Genomic DNA, 18,178 nt, shown 5'->3' with positions numbered 1-18,178 from the left:
ATCATACGATTCATGGAACAGCCATGTTTTACAAGTAAAAAGTTCAGGAAAAACTGAATGTACCTTCTCTGCTGTTCCACTGGCTGTTCAAGAACATAACCTGCCTTGAAAAAAATATAGCTCCAATTGTACTTTTCAAATGGAAGCATAGCTTTTCTAAGATTGTAAGAACTTCAAGAAGCAGGCTTGATATAACAGCAGCATGTCAGCATGGTGAACTCTATTCACTTGAGTCAAGTTAGGACAAAATATTAGTTTTTGACACACTTTACCATAGGGATTACAGTTTATTGTGGACACAACAAATGGTTTGAACACAATATGGAACAAATTTGAAATTCAATGGAAGGGGAAAAGAGTGCTGCTTTCAGGGTTCTTCGAAAGACTTTGCCTTTGATCCCAATAACAAGATTTCAAAATACCCCCCCCCCAAGAAAAAAGGAAAATTTTTTTGGTGTGACCCATTTTGGTTCCTTAAATTTTGAAACTGTAAGAGATATTATTGGAAACTTGATTGATAAAAAAACTGGCAGGAATTTTTCTAAGGTAGCCAGTAATGAAAAAAGATTTTAAAAACGGGCCAAAAATAGTTAAATTTGATTTTTTGAGGTGTGGTCAGTTCTATGGTTCCTTATAACTAAAACAGTCAGAGATATTTGAAACCTGACTGAAAACAGAGGCAGGAATTTTAACAAGGAATCAAATAAAAAGAAAAATTCAAAATTGGCCCAAAATTTAAAAAGTTAATTGACTGGGATGAAGTCCAATTTCTACTTCAGCTCCAAAATGGTTACTGGATAAGTAAGGTAAATAAAAGTTAATGGATATCAATGAGGACAACTACCACAATAGAGAGATACCATTATACATTAAAGAAAGAAATGTCAACAGTCAATTCAAAAATACTGAACCTCGGGGTGCTCCTTATATAGGCAATACTTAACCTGTAGTAACGTCATTGTAAACATACGACATATCACAAAGTATAGCATACAACTTCTGGAAGTCATAATAACAAGATATTTTAAAATAGCCCTTTTTGGGTAAATTATTGACAATTACATTAAATCAACATCTGGACCAGACATTAACATATACTTTAAAACTAATCATTACCTTCAAGACCCTCATTACAAGTTCTTACAACAAAGTTTATGTGATGAGTGATGGGTGAAGGTTGTATAAATATTTGTTCATGGGTTTGACAGCTGTGACAGATTGTAAAGTTAATGGGAAAAGCAATAATATGGTCCCTGCTAACTTAATATGTTAACCTGTCACAAATACAGATGCTTGATGCAGAAATCTGGATGGTACAAGCATAACAAAGATGAAAATCTGTGTGGTATAGCAGGGATGCATTGTTACAAGATGCAAAATAACAGATTACAGCAATTGGAAAAACAGGATAGAACTTGATAGGACAGGTTTACACACCTATACTGTAACTGATGCTGTGTGAGAAACTATAAATATGCACCTTGATTAAATTTATATGAACAATGAATATCTCATACCTCAGTATTTTTTGTGAAGGAACCTGCATACAGAGGTCACCAACAGCTGATCATACTTTAAAACTGTGAGCAATGCTCATTAACTTGATACCCCCACTCCCCAATCTAATAACAAGTATTTTCTGACCTCCACATTGATTTGGATCAAAATCTAAAATAGAAGGTGTACAATGGGATTCTGTGAAAGTTTCATTAAATTCCATTCCGTGGTATAGGAGGAGTAACAGATAAAAGATAGGTCCTCCAGAAGAAAATACAGATGGAAAGATGAACACCCCCATCACTATATACCCCACCCCCCACTTTCCAAGTGAGGGGTATAAAAAGTGCTCATAAAATAGTTTTGAAAAGCATAACTATTTTCATTCAATCCTTCAAACTGTAAAACAGGCCTGTAATTTGCCCAAAAATCAGTAGAGCTTAACCAAAAGTAAATTTGATCTGTAACCTATTGAGATATAAACAAAAATATATGGTGATATCCCCCTATGTTCTATTTTTAGTAACAGCAGCCATGTTTTTTGGGGAAGGATCATACCGGATATAAATTTGTGAGTAGACATGCCAGGGCTAATTATCATTAAGTTTCACCAAATTCTGTTCAGTGGTTTCAGAGGAGATTTTTAAAGAAAAGTTAATGATGGAAGACAGATGATGACAACAACAGACGCCAACTGATGACAAATGCTCATGGCCTTTTAGGCCAGGTGAGCTAAAAATATAATTACCATAAATAATGCAACTTTTTAGCAATAAAAGCCTTGAATACTTTTGTATGACAGATTTGACAGAATGAGTGATAAGTCCTTCAGAGACCCATTCAATTATATTGAGAAACACAAGCTAGTCTACAAAGCATCCCCTAAAATAAACAGCGCTTGTTAACTCCTCAACTCTTAACTGAACCACAAAAATATGTTTGATCTTCCTTAATAATGACATAATGACAACACAGTAGTAAATAAACAGCAAGTAATATATAGGTAGAACAGTACTATTTCTCATTATTTTAGGTCGGCCTTTCCTGTACCCTACTCAGGTAAATACTTGTGGACACTGTGATTTGACAAATTGTGCTGATACCCAAAAATGTTTGATTAATTCCAGACTCTAACATCATTATACTTTAAAAAAAAATTGCATTACATTTTTTGAATACCATTTTATATAAATATTATGAGTTTTTAAAATTTATGTGCCATCTGCAGGAAAAGGGGGAACTTTGACCATAAATATCATCAGCTTAAAATACCAAAGAAACGAGATACTCACAATTTAAGTTAGGGAAATGAAGATATGACTGGAAAAAAGTCAGTTTATAGCTCCATCATTGTTTTAAAGGGGTGAATTTTTCAAAAGTTTTACTATTGTCGCCCATGGGAAACAAATAGTACCGTTCTACCTATAGTTAACTTCAGGATATAGAATTGGTCTTCCTTTGATTGAATGCAGGGACGGATTCAGGATTTTAGATTAGGGGGGTGCACAGTCAATATTTGGCGGAGCAGAGTGAGCAAAAAATTTTTTGAGGCTAAATTTGTGAAATATTCTTTCAGAGTGGGTGCAATGTAGATATCTTTTGTGGTAAACTTTGCGAGAAAGTAAAGTTTCAACCTAACACCGCCTAAATATACCCCTGACAACACATGCGTTGCAAATTTATGGGGGGCACACGCCCGCCACGCCCCCGCCTGAATCCGCACCTGGAATGGCTATTACCTGGTGTAATGACTCAGATTGGTAGACAATAAGTTTTATCATTTCATATGTATTTATTGGTACACAAGCAGTGGCATGGGAGTTTAACTTTCATTGTCAATTGCCAAGTTAATTATCTAAGGAAGTTCATTAGGTAAGTGTCAGACTACCCGAAGTTAACTTTACTTCTCACTGTAATTGAACACTGCAATTTGGTATTTCACCAAAAAAAAAAAAAATAGAAACAACATAATCAACCAGAAGGAAATCAGCAAACTAGTGGGAGAGTCATTTTTTTTTTTCACAGCAAGACTTCACAAAGAACAGAGAAGTCATTGTCCTGAATAAAAGACAGATTAAATAGCAAAATTAGGTTACATTAAAGTTTGCATGATTATGTTCAATTTAGTCAAAATTACAGCTTAAAACACTAGTGATGTTGCTTCAGTATTTATCAGTATTCACTTCCTGTAGAATCCATAAAAAATCTGTTTCCCTGAGCTGTTTAGCTAGTAATCAAGGATTATAAATCTAATTACAAAAGAGTAATTGTTGTCACATAATGGCTTAGCATCATATAACACTGAACAGTAAAATCAATAGTAAAAACAAGTATTACAGACTTAAGATGTTAAAGTCCTCATCTACTACACCATTTAATTATATCTGATACAAGAAGGAAATATTCTTGTCAACATGTACTCTAAATAAACAGCCCTTATTATGAATTCTGGTTTTAAAACTACGACAGAAACAGAATCCAATCAACAGTTGCCCTGAAAGTCCAAAATATACAATGTCCCATATTTCAGTAATTTGGGGACAAAACGGATAAAATAAACAAATCTTCCAAGTTTTTTTTCTGTCTTTTCTTGTTTTTTTTTAAGAAAACAAAATATTTTATCAAACAATTATCTTAAAAAAAAACATGACATAAGGATAGACAGACAGACAGACAGACAGTTGTATTTAATTATACATCTGTCAATAGACTGACTTAAAAAAACAGAGATATAATTAAATTTCAATTCCTTTGGACATTTATAAGCACCCTTAGGAAATGGATCTGCAATTCATCATGAAACATTTAAAACCTCAAAGATAGATATGCTATTACTGTGAAAAATCCACTTTTTTCTTGGGGTACCTAATTTCAAAGTCTTCATGGTTCATTAGCAAAATGCCAAATACAAGGTAAATGTTTCATTTAATACATTGTATTGTGTTGACCTCAGGAAAACCAAAAATAAAAAAAATCCAGTTGTTAACACACTTTCCATCTAGGGGCATTAGAGAGCCAGAATTGTCCACTTCAAACTCATTTCTTCATCTTATGACAAATTACAATGATTTGATGTCAAGAATAAAAAAAATATTGAAGTGATATGTTCCCTATCTCCTAATATAAGGAGACAAAGAGATCCTCAATTTGAGTGGTAATTGGCTATCAAAAAGAAAGGTGACAGGCTCCGAACTTAACATCTTATTATCCAATAAAACGCTTTGCAGAGTGAAGCTTGATACAACCGCAAAGAGATCCATTCTGTACATTAGGAAAATTGATAGTTTCTGGCCTCTTTTAGACCCTAATCCCTAAACAGTTTAAACCACATCCCCAAAATTAATCCAAGGCTTCCTTACGTGGTATGGCATCTTGTTATATATATGAAGATCTATATACTTATACAGTATTGATTGTCAAGATAATAAACTGTCCATGGATGATGATGACAGCATGATACAATTATAGGACTGAGCAATTTTTGTATTCATTATACAAAAAACATGTTATTCTTAAGACACACGCTTTCTTTCCAGAAAAAAATGGATATGATTTTAATGAATTTCAATTTGGACAGGGGTTGAAATTTTAAAAGTGAAATGTCCTGGACTTTTTTGCATCTCAAATGAAAGGTCGACCAGAAGAAAGTGAAATGTCCTGGACTTTTTTGCATCCTAAATGAAAGGTCCACCAGAAAAAGTGAAAAATCCTCAAGAGTTCTTATATAGTATGACAGTTACATGACGTAAGTGTAGGTAAATGGAATTTCACTAAATTGACATCCTGGACTTAGGACCAATGAAGCCTTGATGGAGCCTAGGTAACTGAACAGTGGGGTGTAGCTGTAGGGTTAATCTTGAGCTACTAAATTCTATATTTTATGAAAGGCAAAATAAAATTTTAAACTAAAATAAACCTGATAAAATCTAATTGCATTAATAAAATTAACAAGTAATAGTGATAGTCTTCTCAATCCATCCATCAAAATAAATAACATTCATTCATTGTAGTAATTTTTTAATTTATCTAACAAGATCATGTCTGTATCAACAAGAAAAACGTGTGTAGTATTGATGCTAAAACATGTGGTGTAGTATTGATGCTAAAACATGTGCAGATTGTTTGTATCCAAGAAAATAAATTATTCAGTGCGAATAAGTTACAATGATGTGAACTAAACCTTCCCCATAGTCATAACATACAACTAAAGACCTTTTTTTCTATAAATAAAATATTCTCTAATAACCCTGGGTTTCACAGAATACCATTCTCTCAACCAAAGAATGTTAATTGTGATTTCTTTCTGGTCAAGGTTTTGGCAATGGAAGTTCTATCAGCATGAAACTGTTTGTTAATGTAAAAATATTCTCTCATTTCTTCAAAGTAAAGTGTCAATATATCTGTTGGATACCCAATCATTGTAAAGTTGGCTAAAATTTGTAGAGACCTCAATGAACGTTCTTTTCAATTATCTTATTTTCTCATATGGATTACTGTGGAAGTATTTTAATTCGTGGATACCAATTTTTGTGGATTAGGGGAAAAAAAATAGTTTGTGGATTCTTGAATTCGTGGTTTTGAGGTTTTGAGTATACACATCAACGGAAATCTCCATTTCCTTGGGAACCAAATTTCGTGTTTTGGCCTACCCACAAAAATTGGTACCCAACGAACAATAGTACTTTCACAGTATCATAGTAAAAAGTATGACCGGACATTGACCTTGAGCAAGAAATTGTACAATTCTTTTGAACTTACTATAAATATACATGTAACATCTGGTTGATGATATACTTAACTTAAAGGCTAGGAAAAACAGTTGGATTTCATGTAGGATTTACACTGGTTATGAAAATATGACAGCATAATCTTTGACATATGTAAATAAACAAAAGATTTACATTTGACCTTTTCAACTCATCAAATAAATCTTGACCTTGACCAGACCTAAATTATGAACATTAACTATTAATAAATTAAGGGCCAACAGAAAACCTTACAAAAATCATAAACAAAGATTTGTGTCCCACCCATCCAAATATCCACTACTAAGTAGTGTATCTATGTGTATCATATGACTAAAATTTTACAAAAGGTACAGCCATTTATGATAGAGTGTGTAGTCCTTGTAAGTTTTTGTATACAATAGGAACCAAACATATACACACTAAAAACAAAAACAGCTATATAAGATATAACAGCAGACTGTCTGAACCTTACTACACTAGCTAGTTAGGTGACACAGCAGTGTCAAAACCTCATTACCATAACTAGCTAAGAGAAATAGCAATCAGAACCTCACCTCCCTAACTAGCATGGTGAAACTGTAGTATCAGAACCTCACCACTTTAACTAACAAAGTGAAACTTCAGAGTCAGAACTTCCCCACCTTAACTAGCAAGGTGAAACTGCAGTGTCATAACCCAGCTCCCTTACTACTAGGTAAGATAACAGTGTCAGAACCTTAGACCCCTATTAAGCTAGCAGAAACAGCAGTGTCAGAACATCACCACCCTGACTAGATAAGAGAAACAGTAGTATCAGTACCTCACCATCCTAAGTACCGAAGTGAAATGCAGTGTCAGATCCTCACCACTTTTACAAGCAAGGTGAAACTGTAGTGTCAGAACCCAATACCCTAGTGTGACAATACCTTACCAATCTAAGACCAATTGCTACAGTAGTATCAGAACCTTAACCAATCTAAGACCAGTTTCTACAGTAGTATCAGAACCTTAACCAATCTAAGACCAGTTTCTACAGTAGTGTCAGAACCTTACCAATCTAAGACCAGTTTCTACAGTAGTGACAGAACCTTACCAATCTAAGACCAATTGCTACAGTAGTATCAGAACCTTAACCAATCTAAGACCAGTTTCTACAGTAGTGTCAGAACCTTACCAATCTAAGACCAGTTTCTACAGTAGTGACAGAACCTTACCAATCTAAGACCAGTTTCTACAGTAGTGACAGAACCTTACCAATCTAAGACCAGTTGCTACAGTAGTATCAGAACCTTACCAATCATATGCCAATTGCTACAGTAGTATCAGAACCTTATCAACCAAAGGCCAGTTGACACAGCAGTGTCAGAACTGTACCAATCTTAAGCAACTAGCTACAGTTGTGTCAGAACCATATCATAGTAGCCATTGTGCAACATTTTTTTTTAATAATTCGCTTTCTATAATCAGTTCTTAGTATAATTACTATCATAAGGTAAGTGTAAGGAGAATAAAAGACTTATATGGATATAAATTTCTATCATGCAATGAAACTTGTAAAACTATTGGTGTTATTGGACACCTGGGATCTGTTTAGAACAAAACTAAATCTTTCAAAAGATTTCTTCTCATTCAAATATTGTTTTCTATTGATTTTTGAACCACTTGCTGGAGATTTGTTTTGTGTTAAACTTGCATTTAATCATTTTAGACTTCTTTTGTCTAAAAGAGATTTTTATATCACACTAGCATGCTATTGTTCCATTCCCTCAGCTATTTGGAACAGAATGAGTCATGACTATTACAAAAATTGTAAATGACTTCGTGTGAAAATCAAATAGAAATTTGCAATATAATTAAACAAACATTTGCTCACAACTTATTAATTATACCTACAGTGATGGTGATAATCAGATCGAAAAATGTAAATTCAATTTATATGAAACAAGGTGATAGTTTGTCAAAACAACAATACAGCAATCACGAAAACTAATATGATTTTTACTTATTCTACAAAACTACAAACATCCTAATTTAATATATGTACCAATGAATGTTTTTGTATATTGAATACCCTGGGAAAATTTTTAATTTTTTACAATTTCTAACAATAGAGCATAGATAACTATAGTTATATTGTATCATTTTAATACTACTTACCCCTTAATATTTTAATTCCAAACAAATGAAGACAGAGATAAAATAATCCAATACTTGAAACTTCTTCCACTTCCTCTTAAATCTACAATTAGAAAGAGCTGAGGATCAATACATAGCCATGACACAGTTATCAGTACACCATCTGGATCTGATTGGAGTCAAGATTGTCACACAAGGCTCTATACACCAAACTCTGATGATCTTCTAAAATCTACACTGTAATAATATTTATATGTCAAAGTATGTGTCAGGCTTTTAATGAGCAACTGGAACCATACTGTCAATATGTTAAAATGAAAAATAATACACTGATAATCTTATGTTCATTTTGAGTGTGCACAACAAAATATTATCTAGAAGATGCTATAGAAACATATCCGACTTCTATAAGTTATAAATTACCAGAACTGTTATTCACACTCAGAAACTAATTGCAGTATCTGTCACAACATGCCTCCATGAGAATGAACACTTACAAAAGTCAAATAACAGTAGAATGATGCAAGATAGGCATCTACAGTACCTAGTTCACAGATGATTGCTCAATTAACTATCTCATGTAAACAACCATACAATAAAAGTTATGCAGGTATGAAAATTACAATCATTATTGTAAAATCAATGATAAAACAATAAAATAAGATACTTTCCAATAAAAATGTTCATTATGAAAGAGACAGTTACCCACAGTAAAATAATTGTACTGTTAATGTACTAATTTTCATGGTGTCCTTAATTTCGCTATTTACGCATTGGGCAGAAATTGTGAAAAAATAGTACCCATGAAATTGATTTTAAACACTTTATAACGCTAACCATTTTTTGAGTAAAGCCTTAAATTAATACCCGTGAATTGTGTTCACTTGACTGAATCAGCGAAAATTAGCAACTGCATTAATTAATATGTTAACTTACAGAATATACCATTGTTGTGATCAGTTTGAATAGCATTGACTGCTGAATTAATTAATCTAAATTGTAACCATTTCAATACAGATTCATTATAAGGGACTTTCCTACACATTGAACAACCATTTCTTTTACTATACTAAAACTACAAATTAAATTTACTTGGAAAAAAAACTTAGGTCTTGTCCTATTATAAATATAAAGCTGTCTCCTAGGTATCTTTTCCATGCAGTTTACAGACCAACCATTGATATACGTGATCAGTTAAACCTTAGTACTATGGTGACATTTATTTACAACTAGTTTCCTGTTAAGTACAGTTTATCTAGACAGGAAACTGACAGTTTATCAGTGTAATAGATGAGGGACAGATCAGAAAACTGACAGTTTATCAGTGTAATAGATGAGGGACAGATCAGAAAACTGACAGTTTATCAGTGTAATAGATGAGGGACAGATCGGGAAACTGACAGTTTATCAGTGTAATAGATGAGGGACAGATCAGAAAACTGACAGTTTATCAGTGTGATAGATGAGGGACAGATCAGAAAACTGACAGTTTATCAGTGTAATAGATGAGGGACAGATCAGAAAACTGACAGTTTATCAGTGTAATAGATGAGGGACAGATCGGGAAACTGACAGTTTATCAGTGTAATAGATGACGGACAGATTGAAACATCTAATTGCAAATGATTTTATCTTTTTAACCTTATATCATCTATCTCATTTCACTCAAGATTTTTTACTTATAAAAAAAAACAAACAAAAATTGTATTCAGACATAAATATTGACAGTGTTTTTTTTTAATTTTTTATGCAATGTATGTGTCTCCAATAGACCCTTTGGTGTTAACCATGGGCTAAATGAGCTAGCAGGACATATAATTCGGCAAGATAAGGCTAGGGTTGAACAAAAGACCTTTCCTAAAAGAAGTGTATATTAATATAAAGAGAATTGATATGGTGAGTATGTCAAAAAGACAACAACCCCACCAGGATGTAAAGTGTTAGCTCAAGGCCACCTAGCACGCCATGATCAACTACTCTACAGTTAATAGGACAGGGACCAGTCTATTCTCTAATGGTAGACAGGTCAAATGTAAAATCATTTTTGATCTAATACTTAATCAACTCAGCTTAAAGGCCATATTAGCTGTCATCAAATTATTACATGTGTAGTATGTAGTGGTAATGGGGATGTAATATGTAGTGGTAATGGGGAATCAGTTAAAGTGACATATTATTTTTCTACGCAACAAAAATGAGGAGGAAACAGAGGAAATGTTGAACATTGTCCAGTCATTTCTTAAATCTTGTCTCCATTTTGTTAATATATCATTAAGTAGGGATAGAAGAACATGGAGAATAAGGTATTCCTGGTTATGTTCACAGGCCTGGTACTGTTAAAGACCACACACAGTGCTGAACAAATGGAGTCATGTACAATGATAAGTTAGTAATACTATAAGTTAAATACCAGTATATATAAAGTTATTCAACTTTTTCGTAAATTTGTATTGTTTTTATTGATTTTAAGAACCCTGCATCTGTGGTGCAATTTTTTTTTCCTTTATTAAAAAAAATATTTAAGGACACATTGTAAGGAAATATGTAATGTGTCTGAAATGGGCTAAAACTCCTGTTGGAAAGGATGCCATTAGGAAGTGACTGTTTGACCTTAAATACATATATAGAGAGGTTGTTACATACCTCTAACCATGAATCTTGGATCTGCCCAGGAAATATATGTATTTTTAATTCACTTTTAATGCTGATCATCATGATTAATTAAAAAAAGGGTAATTAGTTGTTTTCTTACAGGGCCAGATCCAAGATTTCAGGTTGGTTCCAAAACATATAGTAATCATTTGCCAAGCAGCCTGAGCAAAATAATTTGACCTCAAATTACTTTAGGGTTTAGAAAAACTAGAAACATTGTTAGCATGCAAACCTCCCCCTCCCACTTAAAATGCAGATGAATGTATAACCAGTACATTCAGCTTTCTACCAATGTAGCATATGATGCCCAATGTTCAAATAAAAATTCATCAAAAACCCTTTAATGGTTACGTAGGAGTTGTTCTTACGAGGTTTTAACATTAAACTCTTAAGTTGGATTATCTCCCTTTGGAGTCCCCAGATGGAAACAATATCACTTCATACACATCTACTTATGATGCCAAAACTTCCTATAAAATTTCATCAAATCCCTTATGCAGTTTAGGAGGGGTTGCACTTATAAGAAATGTAACAGACAGACGAGGTTTTCCTATACATCCCCAAACTTTGTTTGTGGTTTTTTTTTTAAATTACAATTTCATACAAAATTTTTTTTTCTCTAATATTCATTTTTCTTTGGTGGGTGAGGGAAATTTATGTAAAATCAAGATTTCGTGCAACAATATACATTTTTCATTTTGTAGGGGGAGTAAATGTCACAAGCACCACCTTTTGAGAATGCCACTGCCTAACTTTTGAAGTATATTGTATTTGGTTATATACATAGATAAATACAAATTTATATGTACTGTATCGTATAGGCACTATAAAGTACATAGTATGCAATGATTAGAATCAGGGTTGTTCTGTTATCAAAAGCAACCTATAAACTCTATTTGAAAGACTTGATTGGATGAGCAATGTTTTTTTTTTAATGAAATACTGCATTTTCATTTAAGAGTCAGATATTTCTTTCTTTCAAGCAATGACATATTTTATAAGTTTCTAACCCTGCATGTCTATATAGCAAATATTGGCAAACTTTATAGCACAGGATGTTAAGAATTGTCTAATGAATTGTCAAATTAAATGTCTGTCTCCACATTACAGGTGATGATATGATGGGGACACAAAAACCTGTTTTTCTAGCCACCATTACAGAGAGTCTTAAGTTGACAGAGAAGGAAGAGATTGTTAAATTTGATAATATAGTTCAAAACCGGGAAACACCCTATAACAGTCAGACAGGAAAGTTCATGGCTCCAGTTGGAGGCCTCTATCAATTCTCTGTGACTGTAATGGCTGACAAAGGGGAAGAACTCCATGTTAGGCTTGTGAAGAATACAGAAGTCATTGTAAATCTGTATGTACCCAAGACAGACAGAGAAACAGCCACTGCTACCATACCACTGGTTCTACAGTTAGGTGATACTGTGTTTGTTCAGCATAACAAAGAAGAATCTCAGACAATATCTGGTGGACACTACTCCTCCTTCTCTGGATTCCATGGAGGACTATGAACAACTGTATTAATTAGGCAGTAAAATGTTGTATTGCACCTTTTGTGTTAAATAATGAATACAAAAATTGTTGACTCAAAAACGTTTTCTAATAGACTTTTGGAAACTTAAATTTAAAGACTGAGTATTACAAAGTTCAATAAGTCTTATTTGACTATTAAATATTGTGCTTTACATTTTTATCAAGTGCAGATTTTAACAAAGTATGGACAATATTTTTTTTTTCTACATCCGAATTTTGTATTTTTCTGTTACTGTGCGGACAGTAAGTGAATTAAATAATGTAAAACTTACAACCCCCTACAAACTCCCTACAAATAGCCTACAAATGTATTAAGAAAACACATGTCAAATATTTAACAAAGAAACCTTTAACCCTTGTCATGCTGTGCATTTCTGAACAAAAGTCTAGATTTCAATATTTTGCAAACTTATGCAAATTATATGCAAATTAGTTGCACAATGGTACTGATGCTGATTCTTATATATAAATTAAAGATGGGTGATCACGGGGTGGGGTGGATGCAGTGAGGAGGTGATTGGAGGATAGGTGGGCCAACACGTGAAAATGGGTCTGTCACATGAAAATGGTCATTTCTGTCCATTTCTGGTCATTATTTGCTACCTGTGGAGTTCAACAGGAACAAATCAGGAACCAAAGCACATTCATCCTACAGCCTGAAGACCGTGAGGACTACTGAAGCCAAATAAAGTGTTTAACATTCACAAGTGGGGGGTCAGGAGCCCCCTGAAAAGTCATTCGTGTGAAAAAAATGAGGATTTTTTTTTCCAATTTTTGGCCTCTGTTTGTCCATAAACCAGAAGTAGTCCATACAAGGGGTTGACATCGAAATAGTGGTGACAGAAATCATTCTTATTTATTTTCCAGGCGAAATAGGGTACTACAGATTCATTCTGCTCTGGCGAGGGTTCGAGAAATGAACCCTATCCCCCAAAAAATCTCATTTCTTTCGACAGCAGAAACTTGTGACCTCTTCTTTTAGCTTTCAAGTCATTATTTATTAACAAAGTCTATATCAGATAGCCTCATTTTAAAGCACACTCACGCTACTTGCAGATGGACACAAACTGCGCTTTCCTAAATTCAGATTTACACTGCCAGAACTGATGAAGCGGAACATGGTCCAATCCCGAACAGGTACGGGTGTAGCATGACAGAAAATTATCACAAAACTAATTGATTAATAACTTATATTAAAAAAGCAAACTTGATAATAAAATATAAGCAGCAGTAAATGTTATTTGACTGTATCCTTTGATCTTGTTTTATTTTTAATTTGTGTGTAAACATTGTTGCTGTCTCCAACCGTAGGAATAAACAATTAGTCTATTGTAAAGCTTTGAAGAACGTGACAGAATTCATCTCTCCTGAGTGTACTATTATACCCAACAGTAATATATCAGCCAATACAATCTGTTTAACAACAAAAACTGAGGGTATTGACCAAATAAGAAAATAAGAAAACAATAGTGTTTTGAAATTCACATCACTTCAATTCTAATCCTTCATTCAGACAGTAACACAATTCTAACATGGTTCTCATTCATTTTACCACCTCAGTAAACTCAAATCAATGCTTTCTAAAGCTTTAATCTATTTTAAAGATTTCTTGAAAATAAAATGCAGACCTAGTTTAATTTGTATTTTAATTGCTATTTTTCTCAGTTAAATCAAATTTCTACCTTATGGTCCAGACTTATTGTGAGTGATAGTAGTGCTTTTAACATAAACATCAGGTACATTTTTAACAAAGAATAAGCTTATTGTTTACCTAAAACCCAAATCTAAAACAGGAAGAACTTTAAAATAGAGGTTGAGGTTGTAGATCACCTCAAACCTTCCTCTAGAAAAGGAGGTAATGCTTTCATAAATTTGAGATGTTTATCTCAATCCTTGATAAAGGACAAAAGATACCTTTTATAATAAAGAATGAGGCGTTATGTACCTTTTAGCCTTAGTTTTGGGACAGGAGGTACTTTTTTACAGGAAGATTATTGTTTGCCTGAAAATCTAATGTAGGTCAGGAGAGGTATTGATTTAATTCAGGACTAGATGTCTACTTCAAACCATAAGGAGGTACATCCTTAAAAACAACCCCAAGAATGATATTATCACCTAAAACCATAAGGGCAGGAGGTACTTTCTTATAAACACCCCCAAGAATGATATTATCACCTAAAACCATAAGGGCAGGAAATACATTCTTATAAACAACCCCAAGGATGATATTATCACCTAAAACCATGAGGCCTGGAGGTACTTCTTATTTTAGAGGATGATGTGTTTACCCCAAGTTCTAATCAAGGATATGAGTAATTCTTTATATAAGAGTTTGAAATGTGAATCTAACCATGAAACCAGTGACTTATGCCCTCAGGGTAAGCTTCTATCAACTTTTCAGGTTTAAATCTTCAAGGATTGAGTTTGATATCAACATTATATGTCTACTTGAATTCAAAGAAACTTATTATCAGAGAAATCATTTCAGAGTTGGTTTTTACAGAAAATTATACAATGTAATTGGCTTTTCTGTTGAAAATGTGTTGCTTTACCAGTACACAAAGAGTAGTAAAAACGAAAATGAATTTAGGTCTTAAGAACATAATAGAAATTTTCAACAAAAATGTTCAAGATTGGTAAAGCATACTGCAGCAATAGGCTATCAACAATTCTGCTGCTAGTCTTTCATCTAGAATCCACATATAAATGTATATGCCTACATCAACGCCATACGTACTTAAGATGATGAAGCTATCCAAACTTAATAAATCGCTTTGACAGTTAATTGACAAAGAGCTGTCCACTCTAGTGTTAACCTATTGAGATAGAGGATAAGCTATAAAAGTACATAAAAACCTTATAACTATAGAGAATTATAATCTTAGAAGACAAATGGGCAATTACTATTATCTTATTCCTATCTCCTGCTATACATCACTAGACCTAACACAATAGCATGATAAAGATGACAATACATTAATCTACATCATATGGTATCCCTGTTGATAGATTCTATAAAGTCTCAGAAATTGGTCTCAAAATGGTAAATAATACCTTCACAGCAACTTATGCCTTGTGGGTTAGTTTCTATCATCTACTTGGGAACATTAATCTACAGGACTATAGTTTAATAACTGCTATGGCATAAATCAGTGCTAAGTGCTTGTATTGATTCAGAGAATTTTAGTCTTGGGATGATAAAAAGTATGCTTGAAAACTAAAGTTACCTTAGGGAGAATGTTGCTGCATCAACTTGCTGCTACATAGTCATTAAGTAATGCACAGATGACTTTTCAAAAGATAATAGGGCCATAAAACTTAGACCAATAGTACCAAATTGTATATAACTATGTCAGGGACAAAATAGAGAAAAGCAAGAAAAGGCTGAAATCATATGTACTAATCAAATAGCAGTTCTAATGAAGAGCATTGTACTGGGCACTGAAAATGAATAAGATACAGAATGAAAATGACAGAAATACAGAAATTAATTACCTTGACCTTCAAACATAAACAAGCAAGTCATTGAAATTAAGGATCTTCCTTTGAAATTCCTAAGAACATTTGTACTAGCTGTGTAAATGGCTAAGAGACAGTCAATCAAATTCATTAACCATTATAACTTACACAACATTTAGGAGACATCACCTTTTCTACATTCATACTTATATGTCCTTAAAATAGTAAAAGCAATGCTTAAAGTCCATTCTAATTTACATTCATTTCAACACCAAACAAACTTCACATAATTTTATATTTTCATTTCATCATCATCATTTCATGTTCATCGCCTGAAAATAGCTGCAATATTGCTGCTCCGGCGTTAAACCCCAACAATCAATCAATCAATCAATCATATTCTGCCATTTCTGGAAAGCTTTGCCTTATCATAGCTCTTACTGTATATATTGTTAATACCTTAGAAAGAGGTAATTTACCAGTCCAACCAAGCAAAGAAATGCAATTTGTTTGTCAAAACATATCAGCTGTTGAAGACATGTAGTAGTGATATGTTATTGAATGTCTTTTAATTAATTTGAGAAATTGTGAATACAGATCTTAAGCCTACTATGTAAAATTGAGCAAAGGTGTTGACAAAATAACAGAACTGAATGACCCAGCTTTTTATTCATCAACACTGTTCAAATGATTAAAGTCACAAAAACATAAATTTAAAGGTGCAACAATAAATACAACAGAACTGAACTTCAACATATTTCAGGGTTTTTAATTACACATCCTGACTGCTTTGCACCAACCATTTATAGACAAATTCTGAATTGTAACACATGGTTTAGCAGTAACACCTGTACCATTTGTAAAACTCTTCTTACTTGATAATCACAGCTGTTTGGTGTAAGTTTTTCTTAGGACTCAGTCTTTTTTCACAATAGCCAATAGTCAATTGTCTAAAAACAACCTGTAAATTTCATTATGCGGGCTTAGACTCCAACAGCATCATTTGTCTATATGCTTGGCAGTGTCCCCAAAAACTTTTCTTGGTGATTATTCATGATTTACAAGTAGGAATTCCAAGAATTAACTACACAAAAAAGAACATATAATTAATAAGTAAACACCCACAAATAAACTTAAACAAGACTGCTTGATGAATGTATTATAGTGAAATTAAGACTTGCAAATACCATTTTTGAAGTAAAGCATTTATCTAATAATAAAAAACGACACCATTATCTGTGTTTGCAGTCAGATAAATGCCATGTTCAACAGTTTAAAAAAGTAAATAATCACATTGTGTTCATGCTGGAACCTATACCAACCTACTTCTTCTCAAATATAATTCATAGAGGAAATTCAAATGTCAATCTTTACCAAGTTTAATCCCCTTTTTCAAAAACTATTTCATTTCTGCTTGAGCTTGTCCTATTTCAAGTTTCAAAGTAAGATACTATCATAAGAACAGTATGTGTAACTTAATTTCAATGTGTACCTGAAGCCACTTATTCATTGTGTACCAGTAGCCACTACCATTTATTTATGTCTTAGGGTTGTGTATATATCTTTATTATGACTTTACAGCTACCTCAAGGACAAATAAATATATAATTCTGTCAAATGGTGTTCCTTATTATAACTTATTTATCACCCTAGGCCTCATTTTGGGCAGCATTTTCTCTTGGAGTGTGGGTGAACCAATGACTTAAAATTGGCAGTCCCTGTTTCTCGGTTATGCAAGCAGCATATGGGAGATAGTCTATTTGCTGGTTGGGTCATAAAAAATCCAGATCAGTGTCTTGGACAATCTACCAACTTTACCAACTTAGAGCTCAGCTGGTATAAGACAATTTACTGTCATCTCATCTTATTATTTGGTAATTTTGGCTTGTTTTCTTGCTCTTAAATCTTTGATCACTCCCAGGATTACTGATAGCACAAGAATTCTGTCATAAATTCAAAATCAATTGGATCAAAACCGTCACAATAACTCACTTAGCTGAAAATAAAACTTTTTGGCCTAATATATAAATGACTTTTACTCATTCTGCTGATTCAGCTAACTCAGCCAAGAATTATGAGCATAACAGAGAAAAAGTATAATGAAACTTTGAAAGATTTCAGGAAAAAGAAAGTAGAATTGAATGTCAGAGGCCCCCCCCAAAAAT

General features: G+C 33.2%; 2 protein-coding genes across 11 annotated transcripts in view; one reads left to right on the top strand and one right to left on the bottom strand.

Annotated features, from left to right (window-relative positions):
* The window catches only part of LOC148614883 (excitatory amino acid transporter-like), a 69,122-nt gene that overhangs the window by 20,398 nt on the left and 30,546 nt on the right, over window positions 1–18,178 (bottom strand). For 9 of the 10 annotated variants that reach the window (XM_088589368.1, XM_088589376.1, XM_088589369.1 and 6 more), the window contains one exon: window positions 8,382–8,463. The gene's annotated coding sequence lies outside the window, so the exon portion shown is untranslated. Of the gene's footprint in view, window positions 1–8,381; window positions 8,464–8,783; window positions 8,860–18,178 lie in introns of those variants that run through there. The other variant, XM_088589377.1, reaches the window with a different exon arrangement.
* On the top strand, window positions 10,476–12,828 carry LOC148614885 (complement C1q-like protein 4). The gene is made up of 2 exons (XM_088589367.1): window positions 10,476–10,745; window positions 12,123–12,828. The coding sequence occupies exons 1-2, from the start codon at window positions 10,652–10,654 to the stop codon at window positions 12,530–12,532; spliced, it is 504 nt and encodes a 167-aa protein (XP_088445493.1). The 5' UTR covers window positions 10,476–10,651; the 3' UTR covers window positions 12,533–12,828.

Source organism: Perna viridis, chromosome 6, assembly GCF_037379345.1.
Source record: "Perna viridis isolate PV_CMFRI_1.1 ecotype Kerala chromosome 6, ASM3737934v1, whole genome shotgun sequence".
Taxonomy (NCBI): Eukaryota; Metazoa; Mollusca; class Bivalvia; order Mytilida; family Mytilidae; genus Perna; species Perna viridis.
This window is presented reverse-complemented; position numbering and strand designations above follow the sequence as displayed.